Below are 25712 nucleotides of genomic sequence, written 5' to 3'. Positions count from 1 at the left end.
ACAGCGCAGTAAAATAGATAGTCAAAATAGAATCTTTTATGTATGAAAAGACTAGTCGTCGAAGTTTCCCATTAGGAAAGCGTAAATTGTGGAATGTTTCAGCCTTATCACAGCCGGGAGACGTGCCGCCTTATCCGGGGTGCGACTCTTCTATTCCACGTGGCATTTGTTGCTTTCTTTTGCCTGTCAACGCCATGGAACAGGCGTACGTTCGCCAAATCTTCCTCTGGTCACTCGGAGCCATCTATCTCTTCGCTTTCCTATCCCTATACGTCCAAATTCCCGGTAAATCGGCCTCCCACTCCAAATCCAAACCGGAAGCCAAGCCCGGGTCGCGCTTCTCTACTAACCAGATCGTTCTAACAGGTCTCTACGGCACCGACGGACTACTTCCTGTTTTCAGACTGATGCCATTCGGTAAGAAAAACGATCTTCGAGCAAACGCTCTAGCGGAATCCAACAAAGTGCACATTCCAAGCCCCTCCCACACCTTAACCCTATCATTATTTATGTCCTTATCTTCAGACTCTCGTTTCTCGGCGTGGGATCGATTTCTTCAGAAACCCTCGCTTCTCTTTCTCATTCGAGGATACATGGGCATGAGCGCGGAGTCTGGACTCGATCTTCTGTGTTTACTTGGCGCTGCACTCGCCTTTGGAACGCTGCTCTTTGAAACGATGCGATCATCGCTTGTCTATCTCTGTCTCTGGTGGTTCTACTATTCCATTTATTATGTATGTATTATAAGAGAGAAGAAATCAATACAATAGACGGGTTAATTTAATTAATTTGTGTTTAGTTTGGACAAACTTTTATGTGGTTTCAATGGGACATTTTGCTACTTGAAACGGGATTTCTTGCCATTCTAGTTGCTCCATTCTCGCTAAAATTCTGGCAAAAGTATAATTAAATTTAGACATAATTAATTAATTAATTAATTCAATTTAGGCCTTCTTCTCAGCATCATGACGGGGTTATGATGTGGCTAGTCAAATGGCTTCTCTTCCGTCTCATGTTTGCATCCGGGATCGTTAAATTAACGAGCCAATGTCCCACGTGGTGGAGTCTAACAGGCAAGTCCCGGATACAATTAATCAAATTAATTAATTAAATTAATCTAGCTTTGGATTATCATTACGAGACTCAGGTAATTTTATTATGATGAATCTTAGTATCAAATTATAAATAATTCAATAATGATTAGTGTATTCCAACTCCCTTGGCTTGGTATGCTCATCAACTTCCCGGATGGTTTCAAAAGCTCTCCGTTGTTGGAACGTATTTTATTGAAATTGCCGTTCCCTTTCTCTTCTTTGTTCCCGTACGTCCGCTTCGTCTCATTGCCTTTTATCTTCAAGTAGGTCACGTGGTAGCTTCTTATTGATTTATTTTATATTTTCATTTATTGTGAAGGTCTTCTTTCAACTGTGTATCATTCTGACGGGAAATTACAATTTTTTCAATTTGAACACAATTGCTCTTTGCTTTTCGCTTCTCGACGATCGCTACATAAGCAAAGCGTTTGGTTGGAAACACGAAGAAAGTAGGTCTCAATTAATTAATTAATTAAAATAAATAATTATGATATTTGTTTTTTAGAAGATTCGGTGTTTGAGAGGCTATTTTCCAAGAAATTATGCAAAATCGCGTCGCGTCTTGTCACCATCATTGTACTCATTATCATGCTCGGATACACAGTTCGCTACTTTAATATCTACATTGATTTTGATAGCAAAACCATTGTCAGTTCAATTGGTAACAATAGTCATAATCACGTGACTCGTTTAAGATTTTTTTCCTGAAGGGTTTTCGTTGAAGGGATTTACTGCTGCTTTACATGACGTCATGCCCTATACTGTCTATATTGGATTGGTTTCATTGGGGATTGAAATTCTCAAGGCCATCTACAGGTAAATAATTTCTTATTTTATTGGAATTTAATTGGATTTTTTAGATCTCTTGTGCGTTCTGATGAAAACGTTTTTGGAAGAATTTTCAGTTTTGTTTTGACTGTGTTTTGGTCTGGCGTTGCCGTGACAATGTTTGGAATGAGCCTGGTATATAATTAATTAATTAATTAATTAATCAATCTTAATTGATTTTTTAGATTCCGTTTTCTGTTTTGGATTATTCCACGAAAGACATCGTCTGGCCGGTCTTTCACCGTCTCCATGACAACATGCAGGGCTACCACTTGTCATTGGTCAATTCATACGGATTATTCAGAAGGTAAATATAAATTAATAAGTATTGATTTTCTATGTTTTTTTTCTTTAGAATGACTGGCGTTGAAGGACGACCTGAAATTGTCATAGAAGGAAGCAATGAAGTGGACTCAGGATGGAAGGCAAGCGCGCTAACAACATTAATATAATAATTAATTAATTAATTAATAGGCTTATGAGTTTTTGTACAAGCCTGGAGATCCTTCAGAAACTCCGCCCATTGTTGGTATGAATTTTTAGATTTTTATTTGGGATTTGATTGTGTTTTTTTTTGTTTTAGCGCCTCATCAGCCTCGTCTTGATTGGCAGATGTGGTTTGCAGCTCTCGGCGAATATAAGAATAATCCGTGGTTTGTTAATCTTTTGTGGCGATTGCTTCACAATAGAAAATCCGGTATCCTATATGTAGCAACCCAGCGCATAGATACAGTTCCAAACGCTATTTCTTCTTTTCTAAGTTTTGTCTCTCCTTGAAAAAAATCCTTTTCCCGACAAACCGCCGATATTTATCCGCGCTAAATTCTATCGTTATCATTTCACCGGTTGGAATGAAGAGACGGAGTAAGATTGCATATGTGACGTCATCATCATCATCATGACGTTATTAATCTCATTAGAAATTGGTGGAGAAGAGAAGAAGACAAGGACTTGTACATGTCACCCATAGCTAAGAACGTATCTATCGTACGGGAATATCTCCTAAACTCAATTGGCATGCACTACAGAGTAATTAATTAACTTTATATATTTCGTTAAATGCGTCACGTGTTTATTTTTTATAGATTCCTGATGATGATGCTCCTTTGGAACGCGATTTTGTAAGTGTGACTGTACGTGCTATTCGGTCCTACTTGGGAGAGGCTCCGCCCATGCCTTTGCTCATGTCCGTTTTTACCACGGCCGTGCTGTTGATATCAACGCGAAAAATTGGCGAATCCGTGAGAAGGGAGAGAAAGATGAAGAAGGAGTCGAATGACGGCAATAAGAAGACAGAGAAAAAGAGAAGATAGGGAAATGAATTATTCCGAGTCACGTGTTTGAACATTATGTGTGTGTTTTACAATTATATCACAGTACTACCCGATTACGTATGTCGTGACGTCATGTATCTAACGCGCGCAATTTTATCGAAAGGTGGTTCGAAACGCTTTGTCTCGCCGATGGAGCACTACCAAGCGACAGCGACGCCAATTTCCGCGTCGGAAGAAATGAAACTATCGACTCCACTCTCCGTTCAAGTAGCGGGACCCCGACCGGGAGCCCACGACGATCCGGAATCGATGCCGAGCCTCGATCCGGACGACGCGTCGGCTCCGAACGCGCCGACGCACCTCGCCGCACAGGCGCAGGACGTCATCTACTACCAACCGAACGAAATCTACGTAACGGGCAATGCGCAGGCTCCCGTTGCCGCGACGACGGGCGGAGTACACGTCACACAGGGCTTCGTCCAATCGGCGCCCGCCATCACTCAACCGGCGTCGGCGGGCGGATTGACGCTTCCTGGCGGCATGGTCATGATGAACGCCATGCCGCGCGTTCCCATATCAACGGAAATTTACGAAGAGGAACCTCTTTACGTCAACGCAAAGCAGTATAATCGAATTTTGAAGAGGAGGCAAGCGCGCGCTAAATTGGAAGCGGAGGGAAAATTGCCTAAGAATAGAAAAGTGCGTTGATAATTCCTAATACTGTAGTCGATAATAATTAATAGTGTATTTATTATTATTGATAGAAATACATGCACGAATCTCGGCATCAGCACGCGTGTAAACGCGTTCGTGGGGAAGGCGGTCGATTTCGATCGCAGGAACTTCTCATGGAGAGACAAGCGGCGGCTGCGGCGGCAGCGGCGGCGGCGGCAGCAGCAGCAGCTCAAAATGGCGGCGTTGCTATGCAACCGCAAGGTGGGGAAGAAAAAGAGAAAGAATCATTCAAGAAAGATGGAAACGTTCATCTGCTTGTGCAGCAGAATGAAAATGACAATAAATAAATAAATAGTTTTTTTGTAACTTAGAGAGGTACAGTATATACACATGTATAATAGAATATGTAGTCCCCGTCCCCAGTGCAGTATTGAATTTTTATCCGGGGGTCCACGCCTCGTATCCGGGTTTTTGCTTTTTCGCGATGTTTTTGCCTCGAAGACTATCGACAATTCTGCGAATTGGCTGCCTACTGAGTCTTTTCGTTGTAACGACGTTGATTGTGTTTCAATTCTTTGCCGAGGCTCCTCTCGAGGAAAACGCGTCGAAACACGCGATCAAAACGACGAACAACTTATATAAGAACGGCGCCAACACGCCGAGCCTTTCCGAAGACGCTCTCTACGTAAGACTTGGTACGTACGAAAGCGAAACGGAGGACGAAGAAGAAGAGGAAGAAGAGGAGGAGAATGAGTACCACGCCCCTCCTCCGACTCTGACGTCACACCGTTTCACGTCCCACGCCGGTTCGCCGACGAATCCTCTACGCGATCCTCGCGTTCTGGTCATCGTTCCGCACAGCCAAACGAAAAACGGCGAAGCCATAAAAGAGCAACTGAATAGAAATCGAATATTATTTATTCTCCACAATCTTTCAAGTCCATCGCGACTTGTCTTAACGCGCTACGATTCGACTCGCCGAACCCTTACGAGTCGATTTGCTCTACTCTTTTTTGATCACGTGACGACTTATCTAAAACTTGAGCCATTGGATAAAGAATTTCTTCTCGAATTTTCGCGTCAATATCAAGTTGGTCACGTGTTTTTCGCCACGCCTACCGATTCCATTATTCGTCTCGAAGAATTTCAAATTGCTCTCGTTCCCATAGTAACAATTCGAAATGTGAGCGTCAGCGCAAAAGCGTCATCTCATTTGCGTCTAACGCGCGCTAGCAAAGACATTCCCTATACAAGTGACGTCAAATCGAAGCAATGGGTCAAACTGATGACGCGAAATCGAGACTACAGTCCCGTATTATACGGGTTATCTACAATGAAACGTCAAAAGAAGCCAATGAAGAGCAGCTTAGCCCTTTTGGGAATTGGAAAAATTCGTCAAATTTTCTTCGGTTTCAGTGACGCAGATTTTTGGCTTTTCCACGTTCTTTTTCTCGACGCCCTTCACTTTGCTTCGTCCGCCTCGATTCCCGTATCATCGACGCGGTACATTCAAATCGACATAGATGATATATTCACGGGCAAAACGGGCATACGATTAACTCCCAACGACGTCGGAGCTCTCATTCAAACGCAATCGTGGATACGACAGCACATATCCGGGTTTCGTTTCTATTTAGGTTTCTCCTCCAAATTTTTTCGCGTCGGTTCTCCGATTGAGAACGCCGGTGATGACGCGTTGCTTAGCAACGCTTCGGAATTCCTCTGGTTCGGACACATGCCGCGACACGAGCAACCGCACAAATATTCCCGTATTAATGATCTCGTCATGGCGATGGAATCTAATAAAGATTTTGGGTTGTCACGTGGTCTTCCTTTGGTTCCTCACTATTCGGTTGCTCCGCATCATTCCGGGGTTTATCCGGTCCACGAGCCCTTGTACAAAGCGTGGAAACGAGTCTATAATGTAAGCGTGACGTCATCGTATCTCCATCCCAATAACAAGCCAGCATATAAGATACGAGGGTTCAAGTATAAAGGAATACAAGTAAGTCTCGAGACGACTCCTCTTCTAGAAAGGACATTGATTAATAATATTCATACGTGTATCCTTTCTATTATTTATTTATAGGTTTTGCCTCGGCAAATCTGCGGTGTTTATACGAGTGTGAATACTTTTGAGGAATATCAGGGAGGACTTGACGCATTAGAGGAGAGCGTTCAAGGGGGCGTCGTTTTTCAAACTCTATTGAATAATAAGGTGCGTCAAAGAAATTAATTAATTAGTAAATTCAGAATTTTACGTGTGTATTAGATTAGCATTTTTATGACGCATATGTCTAATTATGGTAGCGATCGACTGGCAAATTTCATGTGGAAAACTCTAATCAGATTCGTTCATCATCGAACAAATATTCAATTAGAATTTCGTCCTCCAGCCGTATTAGCCGAAATATATTTTAGCGATTACCCGGAAGATGAAACTCCCATTTGGCAGGTAAAAATAAATATTGATTAATAATCAATAGGTTTAAGCATACGTACGTAGCCACCTTGCTTGAATCCGTTACACAAGGAAATTTGGAACTCCGATAAGCCTTGCAACAGTTTGCCAAACGTTTTAGTAGTCGGTCCCCCAAATGTCGGCGTTCCTCTTCTTCACAATTGGCTAACTTTTCATCCACGTGTTTTATCAAAAACCCGGAAATCGACTCAATTTTTCACGAGACATTACATGTCCGGTCTCGACTGGTACGACGAATTAAAACGCTTGGAGGGGGCGTTTTTATTCATCTTTTTTTGGGGGGTACAGGTATATGACGCTGTTTCCTAATTTGGAAACGGATTATTTTATTATTGATTCATTTGAAATTGAAAGCGCGGACGTCGATTTTTTAGCTCGCGTTCACGCTCTTTTACCCGACGCGAAGATTGTCTTTCTTTTTGAAGATCCCATACGTTTTGTACTCGAGCATTGCAAGGTAAATAGTGTTTAGGTTATATACGTATATTTTAGATTTGATGTACGTAGAATTCTCTGCTGAATCGACTATTTGAAATGAGCGAAATGCCCGAGTGCCTTCGAATGGGATTGCACGCGAATTTGATACACGTTTTTATGCAGAAATATTCACGTGATCAGGTTTGGTCATTATTTAATTATAACGTACATATTATTCTTATCATGCCAGATATTAATTTTGGATAAAGATAACTTTGAAACGAATCCCGTCAATTCTTTGGCAGAAATTCAAACATTTCTCGAAATCAAAGAGCAGTTTGATTACGAAAGAATTCTAAAGTGCGTGTAGTACACCTAATTACGCGTTGACACCTATAAATCAATAATTAATAGATTGAATAAAGATACGAGACGTTTTTGTCTCGTTTCTAATTCAACCGCAGTCACGTGTCAATCAATGACGTCATGGAATAATGCCAATCTAGACGACGCACTGCTGGAATTTCTCCAATCCTATTTTCAGTCTCACAATAAAAGGTTAGCGAAAATTTTATTAGAATCGAATCAAAAACTTCCCCGCTGGCTTCAAAAGCTCAATTTAAATGATTAATTAATTAATTAATTAATTAAAACCCCGCAGACAAAATTAACTGTTTTATAGAATTAATTTCGACGCCTATAGTTTCCGTTGCCATTTGTAGAGCGATTTTCAAATCGATTTCTCGCAGAGGACACCCTGAATTAATTAAATTAATTATGAGAAAAAGTTATTTTCTATTTTGCCTTGTAAATAATCTTCGACTGTTTCTTGTACATGGGGATCTAATACGGGACTCGTAATCTTTGCCGTTTCTATGGTTCCGTCTCTACACTGGAGCTCTAGAGACTTTAGAAAGAAAGAATTGTTCTAGGGATTTTTCTATAGGCTTTGTCTTACGCAATCTTTGTTCTTAAGTCCCCTTATAAGAAAAAACGGCGTTTTTCCAAACGTCCAGTCCCAACTCTATAGCAACCGTTGGGGGCGTGTCCGTATCTATCGTTTCCCCCCTTTTCTTTTACCTTGAGTTTATCCGCTATGCGACCTATTCCTTTGTACGTATTTTCTTTTGTTGGGTCAACGTTCTCCGGGACTTTACAGTCAATTTCTGATGCCATGGCAACAGAAATTCTTTCAAAATCTACCCCGGATGCAATCTGGGATAGATTTCCCACTGGAGAACGCGTGCTAGGAGTTGCCTTGGTAACAATACCAATCTGCAATAATACATATGTAGACGTTATTATATTGATTTAAAAAACGTCCACGTGTCTCTCACATCTTTGGGACTAAGATACGTTTTAATTTTGTGCGAGTTTACGTTGAGAAGCAAAGTGCAGTGATGAAAGGCGCCTATACGGGTTATTCGCGATGCTGACCCGGATATCTAGCCAAAACCCTTTTAGAAATCAATGAGCTAAAGTGGCGTTTTTTAATTAAAAACCTTAAATCTATCAAATAACATAAGGTCTTCTCTTGGGGATATTGTGACGTCTTTGATTCCTAATTGATTACGTAGCACTCTAATAATAAACTCCAAATTTTTTAATCTTTTGTATTCGTGTTTTGACGTAAGAAACGATAGATTGACGTTTCCTATGTCCTGAGACAAAAATAATTCAAAAAATGAGTGAATGTGATGTGCGCCCACGTGATAAACTGTTCCTCCGCCACTCTGCCTCCTTACGATATCAACGTGATTTTTTCTGCATACGGGAATGTTGCACTCGAGCCAAGGATTCTAATAGAAAGTTTTAATTAATTAATTAATAATACATTTATTCTCGAACCTGATGTCTTCCGATGACAATCTAAAGAGACGCTTTATTAGAAATAGAAAAATCTTTAGATTTCGTATTACAGCCGGCGAATTCTCGTAAAGATACAAAATGCTACATTTTGCAAAATTCCAATTGGCTATCAACCTAGAGAGTAGGTTCGTTCTAAGCCTCGTTTCATATTAACTTTTAAAAACCATTCTTCGAGCGCCAAATTGTAGTGAGGGCTTCGAGAAAGCGACTTGAAGCAAATCATAGGAGGTTGTACGGGAACGCTGTCTTTCCCGGATAGCGTAGAAGCACATGGCGTCCGTTCCCGTTTTTATCGGCATATCCGAGCATGCACAGGTGCCCAGCGCACTCCTCTAGCACCCCGAACTGTACCGGAGTCCTCATTTAGGCGAGCGAACTGCGAGAATACGTCGAATCGCTGGGAATCGACTTGGGACTCGACGAAGATTCGAAAACGTCGCAAATCGTCATCAAAATAGCGCAGAAAATTAGCGCCTATCTCGAAAAAGCGTCGGAAACAGGCAAAAAGGAAACATAGAATAAATAAATAAATAAATTAATTAATTCGATTAGAAGCGGAATGCGTTCTGAATAGCGTTCTATCGTTCGTTCCTTCTTTCGCGCTGGACGACGTCGAAACGCTAATACGTTCACTCCAAAAACAAATTAGCGAAAATCTAACGGAATTTCGACTCAAATTGTAACCCCTATGGATTTCCTTAACGCGCGTTAATAGATTGATTACGTAGACTATACAACGTCTATTTCATATTGGATATGATGACGGGAATTGAATCTCTTCGTCTCGACATTTGGATGAGCGTTCTCTCTGCTTCCGTTAGCCTCGGAGCCACGCCCCTCGTCCCATGGAATCTCAAACAGGTCTACACCTCAATTAGATAATTTATTTAATTATTGATTTTTTGTTTTCAGCTGACCGCGCGTCTAGCGACGGAAAACGTGGACAAAGCGAAAGCGCGAGAGGCGTATCGCGCGCTACACAAAGCATTGAGACACTTCAAAAAACAGAAAGTTAAATATATACGAAAAAATTAAATAATTAGTATGTACATACATAGGGAAGCGAGTGAAGCTCAAGTGGCTTTACTCAAGACATATGCTTCAGTGGATGAGGCAGTGACAGCGGCTTCGGACGCTGAACAATGCATTGTTGATGTTATAGAGGATCCAGAGGCGTTGATATTGGATCATTTGCTAGCCTTGGCTCCTGTCATCGCGCTCAAGGGATCTCTCATATATGAGGTCAGTGACTCGGTGCGTCTTAATCTTATTTATTATGTATATTTTTTCTTAGTTGTTGAGGATTTTTGTTGAGGGGACTATGGCCGATTATTTGGATTTCTATTCGCGGAATAAGGATTTTATGACGGAGAAAGGTTGGTTTGCGCGTTTTTTTGTGGATTTTTTTAATTGGTTCTCTTTTCTTTAGGGTTGAATTATGATGGAAATTTGAGAAAGATTCGGCTTTTGACTTTGATTTCTCTCGCCGCCGTTTCGACGGAAGTCAGTTTTGACGTCATCGCGCAAAACCTCAATCTGGAAAGAGAGAAAATTGAAGAATTTGTCATAGACGGTATAAAAGTAGCAAAATCCCTTTTCATCATCATTTTCTCTCTTGTAGCAATTCGAGCAAAATTAATCAAAGCAAAAATCAATCAAGTTGACCAAAAAGTCTCAGTGACGTAAGAAATCAAATAATAATTATTTATAGACTAATAAGTGCGTGCGTTAATTAATTAATTAATTTAGTTCTATGATGCACCGGAAGTACGATATGCCTCAATGGAATTCCCTGAAGGAGCGTCTGGTCACGTGGAAAGAAAACCTGACCATTGTCTGTGACAACATTCGTTCTGTAACAATGTGAAAAAATCCCAAGCACGTGATGTCAATAAAATCATGTTAATATCTACGCATCTTCACAGGCACACAGAATATTAATTAGTTGATTTTAATCGCTGGTGAACGAATATTGACGTAAAAAGTCAAAGCGTTTTTTCAGTTTTTTCACTCTTTCAATTAGAGCTGGCGTCCATTTCACGTTCTTTCGCGATTGGGACGGCGTTTTGAAGAGAAGACTAGCGCAATTGTTCAGGTATTTTTCGCTGCACTTGATTTCGAGTTTTGCGCATAATTTCTTCATTGTCTCTTTGGGATGTCGAAGCAAATCAATGCTGTGAATGTCTATGACGTCGTACTTTTTTCGTAGGAAATTCGCCTTCGAAACTAAATTAAAATATTGATTGATTTTATAGTAAATCGACTCCTCGTCATCGAGAATCTTTTTCTAAGAAAACAAAGTGACGTAATAAAAAAAAACGAGAAAACGTAAGAGCCCTTACTTCCAGAATAAAGTTCCTATTCGTCACGGCGCGTATTGCCAATGTGGCAATATTGTCATAAGGATTTCGTATGATATGAAGAAATTGAATGGGAACGTTGACAATTTGGTGCAATCTCTTCACCCCCCAAATATGGGCGTTTCGTTGGGTGAGAGCGTGCGTAGCAGACGCATGCTTGTCACCAATTATCTGGTAATTAATTAATTAATTAATTAATTAATTAATTTTAATTAAGTATGTTTCGTTTTTTACCTCTATAGTTTTATTGTATTTTCCGTTCCATTCATTCGGTACGCGATAGGCTAACTCTCCTTCCCCTACGTTGTCCCGGATTCGTCGAATTCCCTTCGGCGAAACGGAAAGCATGGAATTTCGGAGCAATTCCGAATATATGAAATCGCGTTCGTATTTTTCCGGTTTTTCGGGCATCTCAGGCCAGACGTTGAAGAAATTGTACTCGTTCGCAATGACGACGTTCGGATGAGCGTCGAGAAAACTGCTCAAGAGCGTCGAACAACTTCGCGGATATCCGATAAAGAAGAGCATTCGACGAACGCTCGAAAACGCGAAGCCATGCTCCGAAATGTTATAGGGATTCCGGGGAATCACCGTGGTGGTCAATTCCCTTCCATCTCCGCCTTTCCCAGTCCGCCGTTGTACGCGGGTCGTCAGGCGAGGGTTCGATTGCGTGATAAAATGATAGGTAAGGAATAAAAGTCCCAAAAAGACTATCGTCGCCGGAGCGATCAAGCGGCGGATGTGAATCATTGTTTACAGTAAGAGCAGAGCGATTTCTTCTCTCATATATCTATGGTTTCAGGTGGATTACTTTCTGACGCAAAACGTGGCCCAGGCAATGATTTCACCAACCAAGAAAAGGCATTCAAGAAAACTCTTACGGGATGTCGATGTAGGGTCAGGTGACTCGTCTGGGTGAGGGACTGGGACCTTTAGTTACGTGGAAATGCACTGTTTTATTAATACATCTCGCGTTCTTGCTAAAAAAAACACTGCGTTGATGACGTCAGTAGTCTCATAGCCCGAGCTTCGTTCTGCGCCAGTGTCGTCGTTTCGAGTTGTATCTGTAAGTGAGACAGACGCTAGGACTATTCGCTCGACCAAGAAAACGTTCGTCGAACGTACCGTATTCGGTTTCCCGTTCGCATACGAACCCACTGCGGGATGGGGCGATTCTGCGCCATCTTTTTCGCCAGCTTACGCTTTATTTTGAACGTCTTGTGAGATGCCTACGTAGAAGACAACGCGAAATGAACCGATTGCGAAGAACCGAGCAGATGAAGAAGACAAAGCTCACCATGATAGCAGCCGCAGCGATCAAATACGCATGCGGAACGACGAGCCCGTACAACGTCTAACGCAGCGCTACGTCTCATTGTTTCTCCTTTGTTTCAGCCGAGATGATTCGGCTCTTCTCGCTGAAACAGCAGAAAAAGAACGACGAAGCGGCGTGCAAGTCGTCCCAAGCGAAAAAGTCGTCGCCAGCGCTTTTGCGGATGACAAAAGGTGGGTGAAACACGTGATTGCATCACTTCCGCCTTCTCTCTGACCTTTTCTGCCCCAGATCTCAACGATCTCAATCTGCCGCCCACGTGCGAAATAAAATTTCCCGATCCCGACGATCTGCTCACCTTCAAACTAATCATATCGCCGGACGAGGTGCCGTAGAAATGATAAGGGGGCCCCACCCACTTTGTTGTCTACGAAAAAAATTTTTCCTATAGGGATTCTATAAAAACGGACGATTTATATTCAGTTTCAAGGTGAGTTGAAAAATGATATACATTTTTTCCGCGTTAGCGCGCGCGCGTTGCGCACACAGGTGGGACAAGGATATCCACATGACGCACCCAAAGTCAAATGCGAGACGAATCTCTATCATCCTAATATTGATCTAGAGGGAAACGTCTGTCTCAACATATTGAGGTACGAAAAAATAATTAATTTAATTTGATTTAATTAAGTTAATTATCTTAGGGAAGATTGGAAGCCTGTGTTAACTATTAATGCTATTGTTTATGGACTGCAATATTTATTTTTGGTAAATCAATATTTTTAATTAATTAATTTAATCAAGACGTGTATTTTAGGAGCCGAATCCAGATGATCCTCTTAACAAGGAAGCGGCTGAAGTTCTGAGCACGAATCGTCGATTATTTGAGCAGAACGTTCACAAGTCAATGCGCGGGGGTTACGTTGGCTCTACCTACTTTGAACGCTGTCTAAAGCACTAAAATACTACTAATAACTATCATTAGTTTTGCGTCTTCATTAAAATTCTTGGCCGGATCATCACGTGATTCGATGTACCACGTGTTCTTCATCGACGCTCACTTCCCGTGGAGAATCAGCGGCGCCTTCAGCACGATGGGCTCGACGCTGACGATTCTGCAGTCTCTGTCGACTGTTTTAACGTTCGCGTGCGGATTCGGCGGTGGATTAGTCGCGAAAATCGTCCAGCAAGGATTCGTCGCTAAACTGCTCAATCTCGCCGCGGCCGGAGGCAAGACACTACTACTAAAACCTTTTTCTACGTATTATCTAGAGTATGCGTAGTTCTAATCGCTGCTGGAGCCGTTCATTTGCTGCCATCTGGAAGCGGACCACTATCAAGTCACGTGAACGGATTTCCATTGGGTCCCGTCATCGCCTACGCGTCGCTCATACTCCTCGTCGCCATCCACCTGCTCGTCGAACACAAGACAGCGAAAAAAGTCGTGCCAAAAGTCAAAGAACGCGAAGCGCTTCTCAACAGCTCAAAGGAATCATCGATACAAGGCGGCAGCATCGGCTCCGAAGAAGATGACCTAGCGCGCTATCTCCGCCGATCGTCGAGTCTCTCATCAGCCATCGTACTCTCAATCGGTTTAGGTTTCCATTCCTTTCTCGCCGGTCTCGGTCTCGGCGCTCAGAGCACGGTAACCCAACTCCTTAAGATCTTCGGTCCCATTCTCGCGCATAAATCTCTCGCCGGTCTCGCGCTCGGTTCGAGTCTCGTTCGCGCTCAAGTCAAAACGCACATATTTTATACGGTTCTGACGTTTTTCTCGCTTGCCACGCCTCTCGGTATCGTCACGGGGCTCGTCGTTTCGAATTTTGTCGACGGTGACGTGTGGGAGGCCACGTGCATTTGTATCGCAGCCGGGACCTTTTTATATATATCGCTTGTTGACATTATGCCCCAAGTGCTCGATGCCAAGATGACGCTGTGCAAAGTTGCTTCCCAGGTACTGGCGCTGACTCTCGGCTTCGGACTCATGGCTTCGCTCGCGATTTGGATTTGACTCTTTAGTATGTTGACTGAGCATGCGCACATTAGAAGAATTATTATTTTGACAAGAACAAAAACCGTACTATGATGATGATGATGACTTCCTTCGTTTTCGCTGTTTCTCCCCCAAAAACAAATGAAATCAGCGCGCGCGCTCGGCTGAGCATGCGCAAAAAATCAAAAATCAGTGTGAAGAGAGAAAGAAACAATGTTGACAATTGATACTACTAAATATCGGCACGAACGCTACGAAAAAGTCACGAAAAACGAAAAGAAAAAAATCGACGAAAAAAATCACATGTGAGTAGCGTCGTCGTCCGCGCCACCTCCGGTAGTGGGCTTGATTTCTTCCAAAGCAATTCCTCCCTTCTCCTTTTCACTCGTCGCAACGGGATCTTCCCTAACCCTTCCACCACCGGCGCCGTTATTTCCAAAAACGGCGTCGTTCGAATCGAGCGGCTTTCGCTTGGGAGCGCGATATCGCGTGCTAAAACCGAACGCGTTCGTAAAATGTCTTTTGGGACGCGGCAATTCGTCTTCGTCATCTTCGTCGTCGTCTTCGTCATCGTCACCGATCGCTTCTTCGCCTATAATTTCGTCGTCGACGCTAACATCAAAGAACGTGTAAAAAGCGATAGGAAAACGAAACTCCAATAGAAGAAAAACGAGGCACGTGACCATGCAGAATATTCCCGCGGTCATAACGAGCCAGAAAGACCAACCGTAAGATAGGGTAATATATCCGTCTTCGAAAGGAATCTTGAGATTGGGTACGTCGCTATTGGATACGACAGCCGCATAGATAATTATTCCCGCGAGGAGAATGACTCCGATTAGGCCGAAGACGTAAGTTCCGGCTTTGGGAGCGGCGATAAAGAGAAAATTCGCAACGAGCCACAATGTAAAGGACGTCCTGATCGATATCATCGCCGCTTAGAATACGTTTAGCTGTTCTTTCTTACCAGAGCATTATGTTTGTGTAGAAGCCGGCGTTGCGAAACATTCGACCCCAGAGAATGTTTTCCGCGTCGAGCGTGAAGTATTCGGCGATCCAAAGTATGGGCAGGGGCAAACCGCGCCATTGGGCGGCGCGGAATTCTTGGTTTAGCTCGTTCGCTTAATTAATTTGATGACTCATTTCATTGGGAGTCAAACGACATACGGGTGACTTACAATAGGGTCCGAAGCCGATGCGAAATTGTTGCCAGCCCCAGTTGAAACGTTCGTTGTAGTCGATGTGCTCCTTGTTTTCGTGACGCGGATCGACGGCCTGATCGATGGGCTCGCCTTTGGGAAAAAATGAAACGTTAGCCGCACGCGGTGGGGGCGTGGTTTTGGGAGGGGCCACGTACCCTTGAGGGTCACGTTGATGCCGCGCAATCCGACGTGGAGGCCGACGCTCGCGTTGATTTCCTCTTTCGTAAACTGACGATAGGGAGTTTTCGTGTGAATCGTACCGGTTTGCCATGCGTAACCGAAATCGCTAACTGAAAAGAGAAAAGTGTTTCGATTGCGGTTGCTCCGCCCCCGGGGCAGCAAAAAAAACGGGGCGGAACCTTCGTCTAGCTCTCTTACGCAGTATGGCGCCGCCGACGAACATCGTTCCGATGATTTTACACAGAAAGAAAACGCGCTGCGCAAGACAAAACAAATAACGTTTACGTGCGCGCTAATCGTTGCGATTGTATATGTACCTGCCATCTTCTATACGCTGGCGAGACGAGCAAGCCGAGAAAGACGAGAGATATAACGAAAACGACGAGCGCGATTTCGACTTTGTCTTGCGTGACCGCCGTAGGACTGGGACAGTAATACGTATTGAACGGTTTCGTTCGAAAAGCGCCGAAAAATCCGCCGCTGCCGAGATTGAATTCACAATCGCTGTAACGTTTCAACGAAGCCATTATTCTTCTCGACGTTCCGCGACTGTTCGATCGAGCGCGCTAGAACGCTTCTTCGATCCTTATCTGATTTCACCTTGACCCGCGATCGCTGATTGGTCGTTTCGTGAATGTTTGAATAGGGGGTGTCGCCCATGAGGGTTCGATTCTGCGCGCTCCACACGCTTCGCGGCGACGTCAGCTTCGATCGTTCGACGAACGGCGTGTCGCACGGCTCATGTATCGACGGTTGCGTTTCGTTTTGCTCCTCGTCTTCGTATTAGGTATGTAAACTGTTCTCCTAGATCGAGCGCCGCCCATTTTGGTGTACGTACGTACAAAGGCTTCGTCGTTAATTTTTTGTTTTGCGCGTTCATGGCTTCGACTTTTATGCATGCTCTCCTTCTTTTTCATATGTTTTCCTTTCCTTCTACGTGCGTTTTTTTTCTCTTTTCGCGACGCGCGCGCGCGCAACCCAAAATACGTCGGGATCGCTTCCTGTTCGCGCTTTGCGAGACAATCGTCTCCAGTTCAGACACCGCTGGGAGACCCGTGGGAACGCGCTGGCGCTTGAGAGTTTAGATTAGAGTCGTTCTTTGCGTTGGCGACGTTTCTTAGGGCGTGGCCTTGCACGTGACTTAGAAGGTGAAAGGGCAAACGCGATTCTGTCTACGAATCGTGTTTTCGAGCAGAGCCCCAGCGTTTTGTGCAAACTAGAGTGTTTTCGAGCAGAAAGGCATCTCTTTAGAAAAGCATTTCGAAAGTGAAAGTTCTCGCTAAAAATACCAGGAAGTTCTCCGCACACAGACGTTCACTTTTTATGTTGTTCTACCTTTGGTTTTTTTTTCTGATCTGCGGTTTTCGCTTTGCAGAATGGCACAGTACCGCGGCGCAGAATGCGACTAGTGCCGCCGCAAATGCTACAGCCAGTGCGACCACTCAAGCTCAAGCAACTACTGCAGCTCCAACAGCTGCAAATACAACCACGCAGGCGACTACTACTCAAGCTCCAACAACCGCGACTTCTCGAGCTCCGACAACAGCCAAAACAACTACGCAGGCTCCAGCAACAACTCAAGCTCCAACGACTGCAAATACGACAACAGCTCAGAGTCAAGCAACTACGCAGCCTCCAACAACAGCCAATGCAACTACACAGTCTCCAACAACTGCTGCTGCACAGGCGACAACAGCTCAAGCAACTACGCAAGCTCCGACAACGCCACAGGCGACAACAGCTCAAAAGACTATGCAGTCTCCGACAACTCCACAGGCGACAACAGCCCAAGTAAATACGCAAGCTCCGACAACCAAAAAGGCTACCACTCCGCCAAGAACTGCGTCTCAGGCTCCAACCACCCAAGAGCCTTCAGCACAAAGAACGCCTTCGCCTGCAACGACGACTCCAGCGGATTCGTCTGCGGAGTACTTTAGACAATACATTTCCAAAGGCGGGACATACGAATACGAAGGCTACGATGGCTGGTACAACAATCTTGCTCATCCCGACTGGGGCGGCGCAGGTAACAACATCAATAATTAAATACTATTTATCTTGATTAATTATTGATTTTTTAGAAATGGTTTTGACACGACGACTCGAGCCGGCGTACGCAGACGGCGTCTATCATCCGGCTGGAGAAGACAGACCCAATCCCATAAGTGTGAGTGACGCCGTCATGGATGGAGATACTGGCCAGCCGTCGACGCGTCGACGCACGGCCCTTCTCACCTTCTTCGGTCAACAAGTCGTCGAAGAAATTCTTGATGCTCAACGTCCCGGATGTCCGCGAGAATATTTTAATATCGATATACCCAAGGGTCATGCGCAGTACGATCCAAATGGTGAAGGTGGAAAGGTTCTTCCCTTGTTGCGCTCGCGTTTCAGTCAGAGTACCGGTCACAGTCCGCACGTGCCGCGCGAACAGTTGAACGAAATCACGCCGTGGTTCGACGGGGGTCTCATTTACGGGACAACGAAAGCGTGGGCGGATACGATTAGAGAACATAAATTTGGAAGATTAGCTCAATACGACGAGACAAACACAAACATAAACATGTCGTTTCCCAAAGTCAATGAACCCGGTCTACCTATGGCCAATCCCCCGCCTCCCTTCGATCACGAATTGAAACCTGCTAAACGATTCTTCAGTATGGGGATTATCACGTGATGTGCGCGTATTATTTATTGATTTTTTTTAGTGTTGGGAAATCCGCGTGGAAACGAGAATCCGTTTCTTTTGACGATGGGAGTTATATGGTTTAGAGTGCACAATTGGTTTGCTCAGGAGCTCGCCTCGGTAAACCCCACTTGGAATGACGAGCAGCTCTTCAATAGAGCGAGACAGTGGACAATTGCTACGCATCAGGCAAACGATAAAGAAAATATATTCCTAATTGATTTAATTGTTTTTATTAGAAAACTGTTATGTATGAGTGGCTGCCACAATTTCTTCCCGACGAGCCGCAATATAAGCTGCCGCCCTATACGTACAAGCGCGCCATTCATCCCGGAGTAACGCACGTGTTCCAATCGGCAGCAATGCGATTCGGACACACCCTCGTTCCTCCAGGAGTCATTCGAAGGTAACCACTCCCCCGTAACGTGCGCTAAAGAAGTATCGTTGTGTGTAGAGACAAGTCGTGCAACATCATTAAGATCAACGAAACCGGTCCTGGCTATGCCGGAAAGAAGTACGATAGCCCAGGCAGGCGCGCTATTCGTACGTGCAACTCATACTGGAATCCCCACGAGTATCTCCTCGAATACGGCATCGATGACCTCGTGCGGGGCCTCGCCTCGCAATTAACCGAACGCGAGGATCATATTATAACAGAAGACTTGCGCGGTAACGTTTTTGGACCGCTCGAATTCTCGCGTCGCGATCTAATGGCGATCAACATTCAACGTGGACGCGATCACGGTCTCCCGGATTACAATACAGCAAGACGTCAGTACGATTTAAAACCGGTGGAAACGTGGCAAGATATTAATCCGGAGGGATTTGATCCGTCGTCTGGGCGTGGCTTTATGGCAGAGGTAAGACTTAATTAATGTATTGAGAAAAGGCTTGATATTGTTTTTAATTTTCTTTTGAATTTAGGCTATTATGAATCTTAGCGCGATTTATAATAAGACTCTTGATGGTGGAGAGCTTCGGTTTGAAGATGCAATCACGAAAGTTGATATTTGGCCGGGTGGACTTTTGGAGACGACGAGCAAAGGGCCAGGGGAACTCTTCTCGACAATTATCAAAGATCAATTTGAAAGAATTCGCGACGCAGATCGATTTTGGTTTGAAAACGAAGAAAATGGGTAAGAGAGAGAAAAAAACCTTCAGATTCTTGTGACGTAATTTCCTCTCTCCTCTTAGATTGTTCACATCAAAAGAAATCGAACTCATCCATAATGCGACGTTCAAAGACATTCTCCTTCGCGTGACGAATCTCGAAGACGACGATCTCCAAGACGACGTATTCACCAACAACAATCCCAAACAATCAGACACAGTCCAAAGAAATTACAAAGGCTGCCCAACGTACGTTGTTAGCAGTGCTCCCGGCTCCGATGACGTGGACGCGTGTTCTCCCATGGAAACATTTGATTATTTCACGGGGAGTGAAGCTCCCTACATCGTCACATTCAGTGCCGTTGCTCTCTACATCATTCTCCTCATAGTCCTCCTCATCTTGATAGCCAAACAACGTCAGAGAATAACCCGTACGATGATGTCGAAAGCCAAACCGACGGCATCGGCGTCTCGACGCAAAACGAAACGTCAAACGCGACGCGGAATGATGACTGATCTCATGCCCCAAGAGATTGATCCTATGGTTGATCTTTGCACGGAAGTCGTCGAAGAAGGCGAAGAGCGTGACGTCAGCATCTACGTCACGACCGAACCGAAAGTTGAGTTGACTATAGCGACGTCAGATACGGGACGTCGTTTGAGAGTGATTCCTCTCGATGAGGAACATCCGTTGGAAGTGTGGATCGCGTCCAATGATCCCTATTTGTTGGTCATTCGAATTTCCAATGGCTATGACGTCATCGTGCGTTTTGACAACGAAGTCGATCGCGAGAAATTCGCGCACGCGTTTCCCTCCGTTTTGCAACCCGTACACGTGGGCGTTACCTCGTTGACGCAATATCCCAAAGCGTATATCATGCGAGAGGCGATTACGAAGAAAAAACGGCAACTACTCGTCGAGGATTTCATGAAAGAAGTTTTCGCGCGCGCTACGCAACCGTCCCGTAACGTTGCCATGGAAAGCGGTGGGCGTCCCCGCTCAGCAACGCGCGCTAACGAACTGGGAACTCAAATAGGAACAAACAAAGTCCTCACCTTTGAATTATCGAAGGAGGAGTTTGCCGACAGTATGGGACTGAAGCCGAATTCGCTTTTCGTCGAGCAAATGTTTCGCATCGCCGACAAGGACAATTCCGGTTTCATTACGTTTCGCGAAATGTTGGATTTGCTCGTGATTTTCAACAAGGGATCGGTCGACGACAAATTGAAACTCATGTTCGATTTGTACGACATCGATAATTCGGGAACGTTAGAAAAGCAGGAATTCTTGAAAATGACAAAGACGATGCTCGAAATGACGCACACAAGCATGGCCGCCGATCAGCTCGCCGATTTCACCGACAAACTCTTCGAATCGCGTGGTCTCGGCGCAAAAGCCGAATTGACGTTCGAAGATTTCAAAGCGCTCGTTGGAAACGATCAAGAGACGGTGGGAGCGTTGAAGGAGAGCGCCGCCGTCGGATCGAGACCCCGGACGATGACGTTGGTTGGGACGGCCAAGCAGACGGTGGCTGAAGCGTATGGGACTGGGAAGGGCGTTGAGGAGGAGACGAGGCAGAGTGTTGAAGCCTATGCAAAGGATGTTGGGGATGTGCCGGATTCGTGGATGAGACAACAATGGATTCTCGTCGTGCGTTACGTGCAGAATTACAAGCTGCAGATGTTCTGGACGCTTCTCTTTCATCTTTCGACTATTTTGATTTTCGTCGAGCGCGCCTACTGTAAGTAATTAATTAATTAAGTAATTATTATTATTATTATATAGAGATAAATATCAGAAACAAGAAGCCTAAGAAAAATCTAAGTTTTATTGAGGAATTTCAATTAAATTAATAAGAAAATTTCCTATTGAAATTCCTCTAATTATAAAAATTGAATTCGAGTTGTGTAAGAAGTTCAAGTGATTAAAAATAGATCTAACATTAGAACAAAGTTTAAATGTCTACTTTTTTCTTTCCTAGACTATTCGGTTGAACGCGAACACGCCGGATTGCGTCGCATCGCCGGCTACGGCGTGACAATCACGCGCGGCGCCGCTTCGGCGATGGCCTTCACTTACTCCGTCATTCTCATTCCAATGTGTCGCAATACGATCACGCTTCTACGCGAAACGCCGCTCAATCGCTTCGTTCCATTCGACTTTCTTCACGGCTTTCACAAACACATCGCGATCACGGCGCTCTTCTACACGCTCATTCACATCATTGGGCATTCGCTCAATTTCTATCACATTGCCACGCAACCGGCGTCCGATCTCACGTGCATCTTCCGCGATTATTACCATTTCTCTCATGAGCTACCCAAGTTTCAATTCTGGTGCTGGAATACGCTAACTGGCGTCACCGCTGTTCTCGTGACTCTCGTCATGGCAACCATGTACGTATTCGCTGTCCCGTATGCTAGACGTTACGCTTTCAAGTTCTTCTGGTCCACGCACAAGCTCTATATTCTTTTCTACGGTCTTCTCATTTTTCACGGGTGCGGACGACTCGTTCAAGCGCCGCTCTTCTATTTCTACTTCGCTTTTCCCGCCGTTCTCTTCCTCGTCGACAAACTCATTAGCGTCAGTCGAAATCGCATCAAAATTCGCGTCTACAAAGCGGAAATTCTTCCGTCTGACGTCACGGCTCTCATTTTCAAACGTCCCGATTTTTTCAACTATCAATCCGGGCAATGGGTTCGCATAGCGAGCCACGGTTTATCCAAAGACGAATATCATCCCTTCACTCTGACGTCAGCGCCTCACGAAGAAAATCTCAGTTTGCATATACGTGCTGTCGGTCCGTGGACGCAGAATTTGAGAAAGATTTATTCGGAGACGCCCTATCCGTTGCTCTATTTGGATGGACCCTTTGGGGAGGGGCATCAGGATTGGCATCGATTCGATGTTTCCGTTATGGTTGGTGGGGGGATTGGGGTCACTCCATTTGCGTCGATTTTGAAAGACGTTGTGCATAAGAACAAGGAGTTCTTGGGCAGAATGAAGTGCAAGAAGGTACACTCATAATAAACCTATTTATTTATTTATTATTTTTTTCTTTTAGCTCTATTTCATCTGGGTTACGCGCACGCAGAAGCAGTTTGAATGGCTTACGGATATCATTCGCGAGGTCGAAGACAAGGATGAGAATCAGCTCGTCGACATTCACATTTTCATTACTCAATTCTACAAGAAATTCGATCTGCGCACGACCATGCTGGTAAGAGAAGAAAGAAATCATTAAAAATCAATAATTAAATACTAATAATAAATAGTATATCTGCGAGCGCAATATGGAACGCGTTGCCGGTCGTTCTCTCTTCACCGGGCTGCGTTCCGTGACGCATTTCGGTCGTCCGAAATTCGAGCAGTTCTTCAAGAAATTGAAGGCTCATCACAAGGATGTGCCCAGAATTGGAGTCTTCTCCTGTGGTCCGCCTCCAATGACGGACAATGTCAACGCCGCCTGCATCAAGAACAACGAATTCGAAGGGCCGATAATGCAGCATCACTTTGAGAATTTCTAGAAAACTCGAGAAATTTCTAGAACTTGATTGTTTGTCACGTGTACGTGTTTGTGTCTGAATTTCTTTCTCTCGTCGTTTTTCTTATCGTGGGATTTTTTTCAGTACTATTCTACTTCAGTATCACTTTCTCAATTTTTTGTCTTGCCTAAATTGCGTGTTTTTTGTCCGTCCGGATTGCTATTGGGTAAACGAGTTCACGTGTTTCTATCTCCCGGATACGCGATGGTGCGTTTTTTTGGAGCGCGATCTTTCCTCGTTCTAATTGCCCTCTAGCTGCGCAGACAGGCTCGATTGAGACGCGAATATCTCTATCGAAAGCAAATCGAAGACAAAGCGAAGACGATAGCCGAAAGAAAGCGAAAACTGAAGCAGGCAATCGAAGGTACAAACCAAAAGCCGAAATACGCTTCAGAATCGTATTGTAACGCTTTCAGACGGAAAGAGCCTTCCAACCGAACTTCGATCAGATGAAAAGGAACTTCGAAAAGCGCTCGAATACGACGACGCCGAAACGGAAGGCACGAGGGTCGACCACGCCCACCCCGAGCTTCGAGATAAATTCTTCGTCTTCTTTAGCTACACGCGATCATCGCGATGACGAATACGCGTGGGCTGGCGTAGAAGATCCCAAGGTGAATTTATATGACGATGATGACGTCACATTCTATTTATTTATTTATTTATTTATTTATTTATTTATTTTAAACAGGTGATGCTGACAACTTCACACAATCCGAGTAGCAAGCTCAAACAATTTGTCAAAGTAAAATACAATATTTAAATAGTTATTTAATCTATCGAGGTTTTTTGTTTGTGGAGGAACTGAAATTGATATTTCCGAATTCCCAGCGAATCAATCGTGGCAATTACGTCATAAACGAACTCGTTTCGGCCTGTCGAGCCAATCACGTGACAGACCTGATCCTGGTTCACGAACACCGCGGAAACCCGGATGCTCTTATTGTGTGTCACTTGCCATACGGGCCAACGGCTTCCTTTTCTCTAAGTGCTGCAGTTATGAGACATGACGTCGAAATGAAGGAGACAATGTCCCAAGTTAATCCCCATTTGATATTTCATGATTTTAATTCAAAGCTTGGCGAAAGAGTGAGAGGATACATACATATATTTTATTTATTTATTATAATGATTTTTTTAGGTTAAGTCTATTTTGAAGTATTTGTTCCCCGTTCCCAAGGAGCAGAGCAAGCGAGTCATTACATTTGCAAATCAGGAAGATTACATATCATTTAGGTATACATACATTTCTTCTATAAATTAAATTAATTTAATTTAATTAAAAAGACATCACACGTATGCAAAAGTCGCCGGATCAAAAGACGTCGAACTCAAAGAAATTGGACCTCGTTTTGAAATGAAACGTAATGATTAATTAATTAATTAAAAGTATTGATTTCTACGATAACGTTTTAGTGTTTGAAATCAAACTGGGAACGCTGGATCAAGCGGAAACGGCGGACGTCGAATGGAGATTGCGTCCCTATATGAACACGTCAAAAAAGCGACGAATTTTGAATGAGGAAACGTGAGGTTAACATAAGCATGTGTGATATCAATTAATAATAAGTAAACGTGGGGTTAGGCGTTTATTGAATACATAACACGTGATCAGTTTAATAATCTTATTCTTCTCTTCCTCCCGCTTGTTGCATGCTATTCATCATGAGAACGAGAACGAGGGGAACGATGTACATCCACTAAGGGAAAAAATAAAATCAATCAATAATAAAGGGGTGCGATTAATAATTTTTTTCTTTACGTATTTTTGAAGAAAGCTTCTGTTGTCTTTCCCCGATTCTTTTTCCTGCTGTTCGCGCTTTAGTTTATCCAAAAAAGGCTGAGTATCCGGTCTACGCATCTAAGTGTATCACTTATTTATTTGTATATTAATTAACATACCCCATGCTAACAGCTCCTTGATCAATTAAAATTGTTGTATTAAACTGATTCGGGGTTTTCGTCTCATGATGATAAATGCTACATGGAGAGTCAATTTCGAGAGAAAGTCCATAGATATTGCCTATAATTTAATAAAGAAGAGAAGTTAGAGTAGGAAAAATTCTAGAGTCTCTTTCTTCTATACCTTCGTCATCTTTGTGAATCCAAATCGTTTCTGTTAGACCCGATTTGAGAAGTGAGCACTAAAATACAATTAATTAATTAATTAATTAATTAATTATTATTTGGATTTTTACTGCTTTGGCACAGGTAAGAACGTAATGATTATCACGTGATTTAACGTCATCCAATAGATTGATTTGCGAATTTGTTCGGATTTTGTACAAGTCGCCTGTTTTCGCCATTTTCTAAAGCGAAAGACAGTTAATTAGAAAATTCTGATTCTTCTAACCTTCAAATTATTCAATTCTTCCGACGATAATTTCGTGTTTTGGTGAAACGACGCCGTCGCGCTTTTTAGCGATTTCAGTTGAACGAATCCCCTTGATTCGACAATATTCGTCGAAAAGGAGCATTCTTCGTGCGTTACCGAGGTACGAAGTCGCCGTTTGGGCCCAAATTGTGCTGCAATTCGATCTGAAGTAGAGTCGATCCTCCGGCGACGCTTGGCGAAGCCTAATGCAAGCTCAATTGAAATGCTGGTAGAAATTATATCAATATTACATTCTTTTTGCTTGCTCGCGTTGTCCAATAGAACGCGCAAAGAAGCAGCACGACGAGAAACTTCATATTAGTGACGTCATTGATTTCTTAGCCGGGAGTTT

The 25712-nt window shown here is 43.7% G+C and overlaps 12 protein-coding genes across 12 annotated transcripts; 8 read left to right on the top strand and 4 right to left on the bottom strand.

The window, feature by feature from the left end:
* Positions 1 to 125: 125 nt before the first annotated feature.
* On the top strand, positions 126 to 3309 carry LOC136191503 (lipase maturation factor 2-like). The gene is made up of 18 exons (XM_065979851.1): positions 126 to 285; positions 367 to 417; positions 526 to 734; positions 800 to 900; positions 949 to 1073; positions 1122 to 1147; positions 1205 to 1357; positions 1414 to 1543; positions 1600 to 1755; positions 1805 to 1910; positions 1955 to 2057; positions 2108 to 2229; positions 2278 to 2347; positions 2397 to 2451; positions 2506 to 2619; positions 2684 to 2786; positions 2843 to 2951; positions 3008 to 3309. The coding sequence occupies exons 1-18, from the start codon at positions 195 to 197 to the stop codon at positions 3233 to 3235; spliced, it is 2052 nt and encodes a 683-aa protein (XP_065835923.1). The 5' UTR covers positions 126 to 194; the 3' UTR covers positions 3236 to 3309.
* Positions 3310 to 3344: 35 nt separating this feature from the next.
* On the top strand, positions 3345 to 4289 carry LOC136191521 (nuclear transcription factor Y subunit alpha-like). The gene is made up of 2 exons (XM_065979874.1): positions 3345 to 3895; positions 3961 to 4289. Exons 1-2 carry the CDS (start codon positions 3386 to 3388, stop codon positions 4216 to 4218), a joined length of 768 nt encoding a protein of 255 aa, XP_065835946.1. The 5' UTR covers positions 3345 to 3385; the 3' UTR covers positions 4219 to 4289.
* Positions 4290 to 4350: 61 nt separating this feature from the next.
* On the top strand, positions 4351 to 8377 carry LOC136191502 (bifunctional heparan sulfate N-deacetylase/N-sulfotransferase-like). The gene is made up of 8 exons (XM_065979850.1): positions 4351 to 5876; positions 5961 to 6089; positions 6144 to 6326; positions 6378 to 6580; positions 6642 to 6810; positions 6861 to 6971; positions 7021 to 7130; positions 7185 to 8377. The coding sequence occupies exons 1-8, from the start codon at positions 4356 to 4358 to the stop codon at positions 7399 to 7401; spliced, it is 2643 nt and encodes an 880-aa protein (XP_065835922.1). The 5' UTR covers positions 4351 to 4355; the 3' UTR covers positions 7402 to 8377.
* On the bottom strand, positions 7328 to 8872 carry LOC136191518 (lipoyl amidotransferase LIPT1, mitochondrial-like). Its single transcript, XM_065979870.1, has 10 exons — positions 8804 to 8872; positions 8690 to 8753; positions 8619 to 8639; positions 8480 to 8569; positions 8273 to 8431; positions 8108 to 8215; positions 7851 to 8045; positions 7729 to 7794; positions 7575 to 7677; positions 7328 to 7527 (listed from the first exon to the last, which is right to left on the bottom strand). Exons 1-10 carry the CDS (start codon positions 8860 to 8862, stop codon positions 7418 to 7420), a joined length of 975 nt encoding a protein of 324 aa, XP_065835942.1. The 5' UTR covers positions 8863 to 8872; the 3' UTR covers positions 7328 to 7417.
* On the top strand, positions 8812 to 11980 carry LOC136191511 (eukaryotic translation initiation factor 3 subunit M-like). The gene is made up of 17 exons (XM_065979864.1): positions 8812 to 8954; positions 9007 to 9139; positions 9192 to 9318; positions 9368 to 9500; positions 9552 to 9647; positions 9699 to 9881; positions 9934 to 10015; positions 10069 to 10212; positions 10261 to 10321; positions 10389 to 10502; positions 10565 to 10616; positions 10663 to 10734; positions 10804 to 10844; positions 10895 to 10967; positions 11044 to 11173; positions 11242 to 11757; positions 11802 to 11980. Exons 1-11 carry the CDS (start codon positions 8910 to 8912, stop codon positions 10578 to 10580), a joined length of 1134 nt encoding a protein of 377 aa, XP_065835936.1. The 5' UTR covers positions 8812 to 8909; the 3' UTR covers positions 10581 to 10616; positions 10663 to 10734; positions 10804 to 10844; positions 10895 to 10967; positions 11044 to 11173; positions 11242 to 11757; positions 11802 to 11980.
* Positions 10485 to 12004, bottom strand: LOC136191513 (uncharacterized). Its single transcript, XM_065979866.1, has 3 exons — positions 11234 to 12004; positions 10982 to 11170; positions 10485 to 10926 (listed from the first exon to the last, which is right to left on the bottom strand). The coding sequence occupies exons 1-3, from the start codon at positions 11747 to 11749 to the stop codon at positions 10591 to 10593; spliced, it is 1041 nt and encodes a 346-aa protein (XP_065835938.1). The 5' UTR covers positions 11750 to 12004; the 3' UTR covers positions 10485 to 10590.
* Positions 12005 to 12343: 339 nt separating this feature from the next.
* LOC136191524 (NEDD8-conjugating enzyme Ubc12-like) lies at positions 12344 to 13294 on the top strand. The gene is made up of 6 exons (XM_065979877.1): positions 12344 to 12505; positions 12564 to 12658; positions 12724 to 12762; positions 12822 to 12925; positions 12977 to 13040; positions 13090 to 13294. Exons 1-6 carry the CDS (start codon positions 12400 to 12402, stop codon positions 13231 to 13233), a joined length of 552 nt encoding a protein of 183 aa, XP_065835949.1. The 5' UTR covers positions 12344 to 12399; the 3' UTR covers positions 13234 to 13294.
* Positions 13295 to 13303: 9 nt separating this feature from the next.
* LOC136191519 (uncharacterized) lies at positions 13304 to 14370 on the top strand. Its single transcript, XM_065979871.1, has 2 exons — positions 13304 to 13502; positions 13556 to 14370. The coding sequence occupies exons 1-2, from the start codon at positions 13304 to 13306 to the stop codon at positions 14281 to 14283; spliced, it is 927 nt and encodes a 308-aa protein (XP_065835943.1). The 3' UTR covers positions 14284 to 14370.
* A 90-nt stretch (positions 14371 to 14460) lies between these two features.
* On the bottom strand, positions 14461 to 16216 carry LOC136191509 (dual oxidase maturation factor 2-like). Its single transcript, XM_065979859.1, has 6 exons — positions 15965 to 16216; positions 15846 to 15903; positions 15623 to 15757; positions 15444 to 15557; positions 15233 to 15386; positions 14461 to 15183 (listed from the first exon to the last, which is right to left on the bottom strand). The coding sequence occupies exons 1-6, from the start codon at positions 16172 to 16174 to the stop codon at positions 14565 to 14567; spliced, it is 1290 nt and encodes a 429-aa protein (XP_065835931.1). The 5' UTR covers positions 16175 to 16216; the 3' UTR covers positions 14461 to 14564.
* An 83-nt stretch (positions 16217 to 16299) lies between these two features.
* Positions 16300 to 23161, top strand: LOC136191498 (dual oxidase 2-like). The gene is made up of 11 exons (XM_065979845.1): positions 16300 to 16434; positions 17023 to 17673; positions 17729 to 18301; positions 18353 to 18519; positions 18570 to 18736; positions 18785 to 19190; positions 19255 to 19466; positions 19525 to 21182; positions 21423 to 22456; positions 22506 to 22661; positions 22717 to 23161. The coding sequence occupies exons 1-11, from the start codon at positions 16389 to 16391 to the stop codon at positions 22966 to 22968; spliced, it is 5322 nt and encodes a 1773-aa protein (XP_065835917.1). The 5' UTR covers positions 16300 to 16388; the 3' UTR covers positions 22969 to 23161.
* A 21-nt stretch (positions 23162 to 23182) lies between these two features.
* Positions 23183 to 24728, top strand: LOC136191520 (U3 small nucleolar ribonucleoprotein protein IMP4-like). The gene is made up of 9 exons (XM_065979872.1): positions 23183 to 23193; positions 23242 to 23350; positions 23403 to 23486; positions 23545 to 23600; positions 23678 to 23731; positions 23788 to 24075; positions 24128 to 24222; positions 24274 to 24350; positions 24403 to 24728. The coding sequence occupies exons 1-9, from the start codon at positions 23191 to 23193 to the stop codon at positions 24516 to 24518; spliced, it is 882 nt and encodes a 293-aa protein (XP_065835944.1). The 5' UTR covers positions 23183 to 23190; the 3' UTR covers positions 24519 to 24728.
* Positions 24557 to 25694, bottom strand: LOC136191522 (ER membrane protein complex subunit 10-like). Its single transcript, XM_065979875.1, has 8 exons — positions 25612 to 25694; positions 25478 to 25563; positions 25340 to 25430; positions 25185 to 25295; positions 25073 to 25130; positions 24889 to 25009; positions 24749 to 24839; positions 24557 to 24686 (listed from the first exon to the last, which is right to left on the bottom strand). The coding sequence occupies exons 1-8, from the start codon at positions 25675 to 25677 to the stop codon at positions 24612 to 24614; spliced, it is 699 nt and encodes a 232-aa protein (XP_065835947.1). The 5' UTR covers positions 25678 to 25694; the 3' UTR covers positions 24557 to 24611.
* Between the last annotated feature and the right edge of the window lie 18 nt (positions 25695 to 25712).

The sequence above is a fragment of the Oscarella lobularis genome, chromosome 9 (genome assembly GCF_947507565.1).
Source record: "Oscarella lobularis chromosome 9, ooOscLobu1.1, whole genome shotgun sequence".
NCBI lineage: Eukaryota > Metazoa > Porifera > Homoscleromorpha > Homosclerophorida > Oscarellidae > Oscarella > Oscarella lobularis.
This window is presented reverse-complemented; position numbering and strand designations above follow the sequence as displayed.

Excerpts from the sequence above, each read along its gene's own strand:
- LOC136191503 (XM_065979851.1), top strand. The coding sequence starts at position 195 with ATGGAACAGGCGTACGTTCGCCAAATCTTCCTCTGGTCACTCGGAGCC. Across the intron at positions 1,148-1,204 it reads ATTATCATTACGAGACTCAG|TGTATTCCAACTCCCTTGGC; the intron begins GTAATTTTATTA and ends AATAATGATTAG. Across the intron at positions 2,787-2,842 it reads GGTTGGAATGAAGAGACGGA|AAATTGGTGGAGAAGAGAAG; the intron begins GTAAGATTGCAT and ends TAATCTCATTAG.
- LOC136191521 (XM_065979874.1), top strand. The coding sequence starts at position 3,386 with ATGGAGCACTACCAAGCGACAGCGACGCCAATTTCCGCGTCGGAAGAA. Across the intron at positions 3,896-3,960 it reads AATTGCCTAAGAATAGAAAA|AAATACATGCACGAATCTCG; the intron begins GTGCGTTGATAA and ends TATTATTGATAG.
- LOC136191502 (XM_065979850.1), top strand. The coding sequence starts at position 4,356 with ATGTTTTTGCCTCGAAGACTATCGACAATTCTGCGAATTGGCTGCCTA. Across the intron at positions 6,090-6,143 it reads AAACTCTATTGAATAATAAG|ATTAGCATTTTTATGACGCA; the intron begins GTGCGTCAAAGA and ends CGTGTGTATTAG. Across the intron at positions 6,811-6,860 it reads TTGTACTCGAGCATTGCAAG|AATTCTCTGCTGAATCGACT; the intron begins GTAAATAGTGTT and ends TGATGTACGTAG.
- LOC136191518 (XM_065979870.1), bottom strand. The coding sequence starts at position 8,862 with ATGATTTGCTTCAAGTCGCTTTCTCGAAGCCCTCACTACAATTTGGCG. Across the intron at positions 8,640-8,689 it reads TTTACGAGAATTCGCCGGCT|ATTGTCATCGGAAGACATCA; the intron begins GTAATACGAAAT and ends GCGTCTCTTTAG. Across the intron at positions 8,432-8,479 it reads GCGGAGGAACAGTTTATCAC|GACATAGGAAACGTCAATCT; the intron begins GTGGGCGCACAT and ends TTTTTGTCTCAG.
- LOC136191511 (XM_065979864.1), top strand. The coding sequence starts at position 8,910 with ATGGCGTCCGTTCCCGTTTTTATCGGCATATCCGAGCATGCACAG. Across the intron at positions 9,319-9,367 it reads ACGGAATTTCGACTCAAATT|ACTATACAACGTCTATTTCA; the intron begins GTAACCCCTATG and ends TTGATTACGTAG. Across the intron at positions 9,501-9,551 it reads TCCCATGGAATCTCAAACAG|CTGACCGCGCGTCTAGCGAC; the intron begins GTCTACACCTCA and ends TTTTGTTTTCAG.
- LOC136191513 (XM_065979866.1), bottom strand. The coding sequence starts at position 11,749 with ATGATTCACATCCGCCGCTTGATCGCTCCGGCGACGATAGTCTTTTTG. Across the intron at positions 11,171-11,233 it reads AATACAATAAAACTATAGAG|ATAATTGGTGACAAGCATGC; the intron begins GTAAAAAACGAA and ends ATTAATTACCAG. Across the intron at positions 10,927-10,981 it reads ATAGGAACTTTATTCTGGAA|AAAAAGATTCTCGATGACGA; the intron begins GTAAGGGCTCTT and ends TTGTTTTCTTAG.
- LOC136191524 (XM_065979877.1), top strand. The coding sequence starts at position 12,400 with ATGATTCGGCTCTTCTCGCTGAAACAGCAGAAAAAGAACGACGAAGCG. Across the intron at positions 12,659-12,723 it reads TAATCATATCGCCGGACGAG|GGATTCTATAAAAACGGACG; the intron begins GTGCCGTAGAAA and ends TTTTTCCTATAG. Across the intron at positions 12,926-12,976 it reads GTCTGTCTCAACATATTGAG|GGAAGATTGGAAGCCTGTGT; the intron begins GTACGAAAAAAT and ends TAATTATCTTAG.
- LOC136191519 (XM_065979871.1), top strand. The coding sequence starts at position 13,304 with ATGTACCACGTGTTCTTCATCGACGCTCACTTCCCGTGGAGAATCAGC. Across the intron at positions 13,503-13,555 it reads CAATCTCGCCGCGGCCGGAG|TTCTAATCGCTGCTGGAGCC; the intron begins GCAAGACACTAC and ends GAGTATGCGTAG.
- LOC136191509 (XM_065979859.1), bottom strand. The coding sequence starts at position 16,174 with ATGGCTTCGTTGAAACGTTACAGCGATTGTGAATTCAATCTCGGCAGC. Across the intron at positions 15,558-15,622 it reads CATCAACGTGACCCTCAAGG|GCGAGCCCATCGATCAGGCC; the intron begins GTACGTGGCCCC and ends TTTTTCCCAAAG. Across the intron at positions 15,184-15,232 it reads TACACAAACATAATGCTCTG|GACGTCCTTTACATTGTGGC; the intron begins GTAAGAAAGAAC and ends GATATCGATCAG.
- LOC136191498 (XM_065979845.1), top strand. The coding sequence starts at position 16,389 with ATGTATCGACGGTTGCGTTTCGTTTTGCTCCTCGTCTTCGTATTAG. Across the intron at positions 18,302-18,352 it reads ACCTGCTAAACGATTCTTCA|TGTTGGGAAATCCGCGTGGA; the intron begins GTATGGGGATTA and ends GATTTTTTTTAG. Across the intron at positions 21,183-21,422 it reads TTTCGTCGAGCGCGCCTACT|ACTATTCGGTTGAACGCGAA; the intron begins GTAAGTAATTAA and ends TTTCTTTCCTAG.
- LOC136191520 (XM_065979872.1), top strand. Across the intron at positions 23,601-23,677 it reads CTGGCGTAGAAGATCCCAAG|GTGATGCTGACAACTTCACA; the intron begins GTGAATTTATAT and ends TATTTTAAACAG. Across the intron at positions 24,351-24,402 it reads ACCTCGTTTTGAAATGAAAC|TGTTTGAAATCAAACTGGGA; the intron begins GTAATGATTAAT and ends ATAACGTTTTAG.
- LOC136191522 (XM_065979875.1), bottom strand. The coding sequence starts at position 25,677 with ATGAAGTTTCTCGTCGTGCTGCTTCTTTGCGCGTTCTATTGGACAACG. Across the intron at positions 25,131-25,184 it reads TTCTTACCTGTGCCAAAGCA|TGCTCACTTCTCAAATCGGG; the intron begins GTAAAAATCCAA and ends ATTGTATTTTAG. Across the intron at positions 24,840-24,888 it reads CAAGGAGCTGTTAGCATGGG|ACCGGATACTCAGCCTTTTT; the intron begins GTATGTTAATTA and ends TTAGATGCGTAG.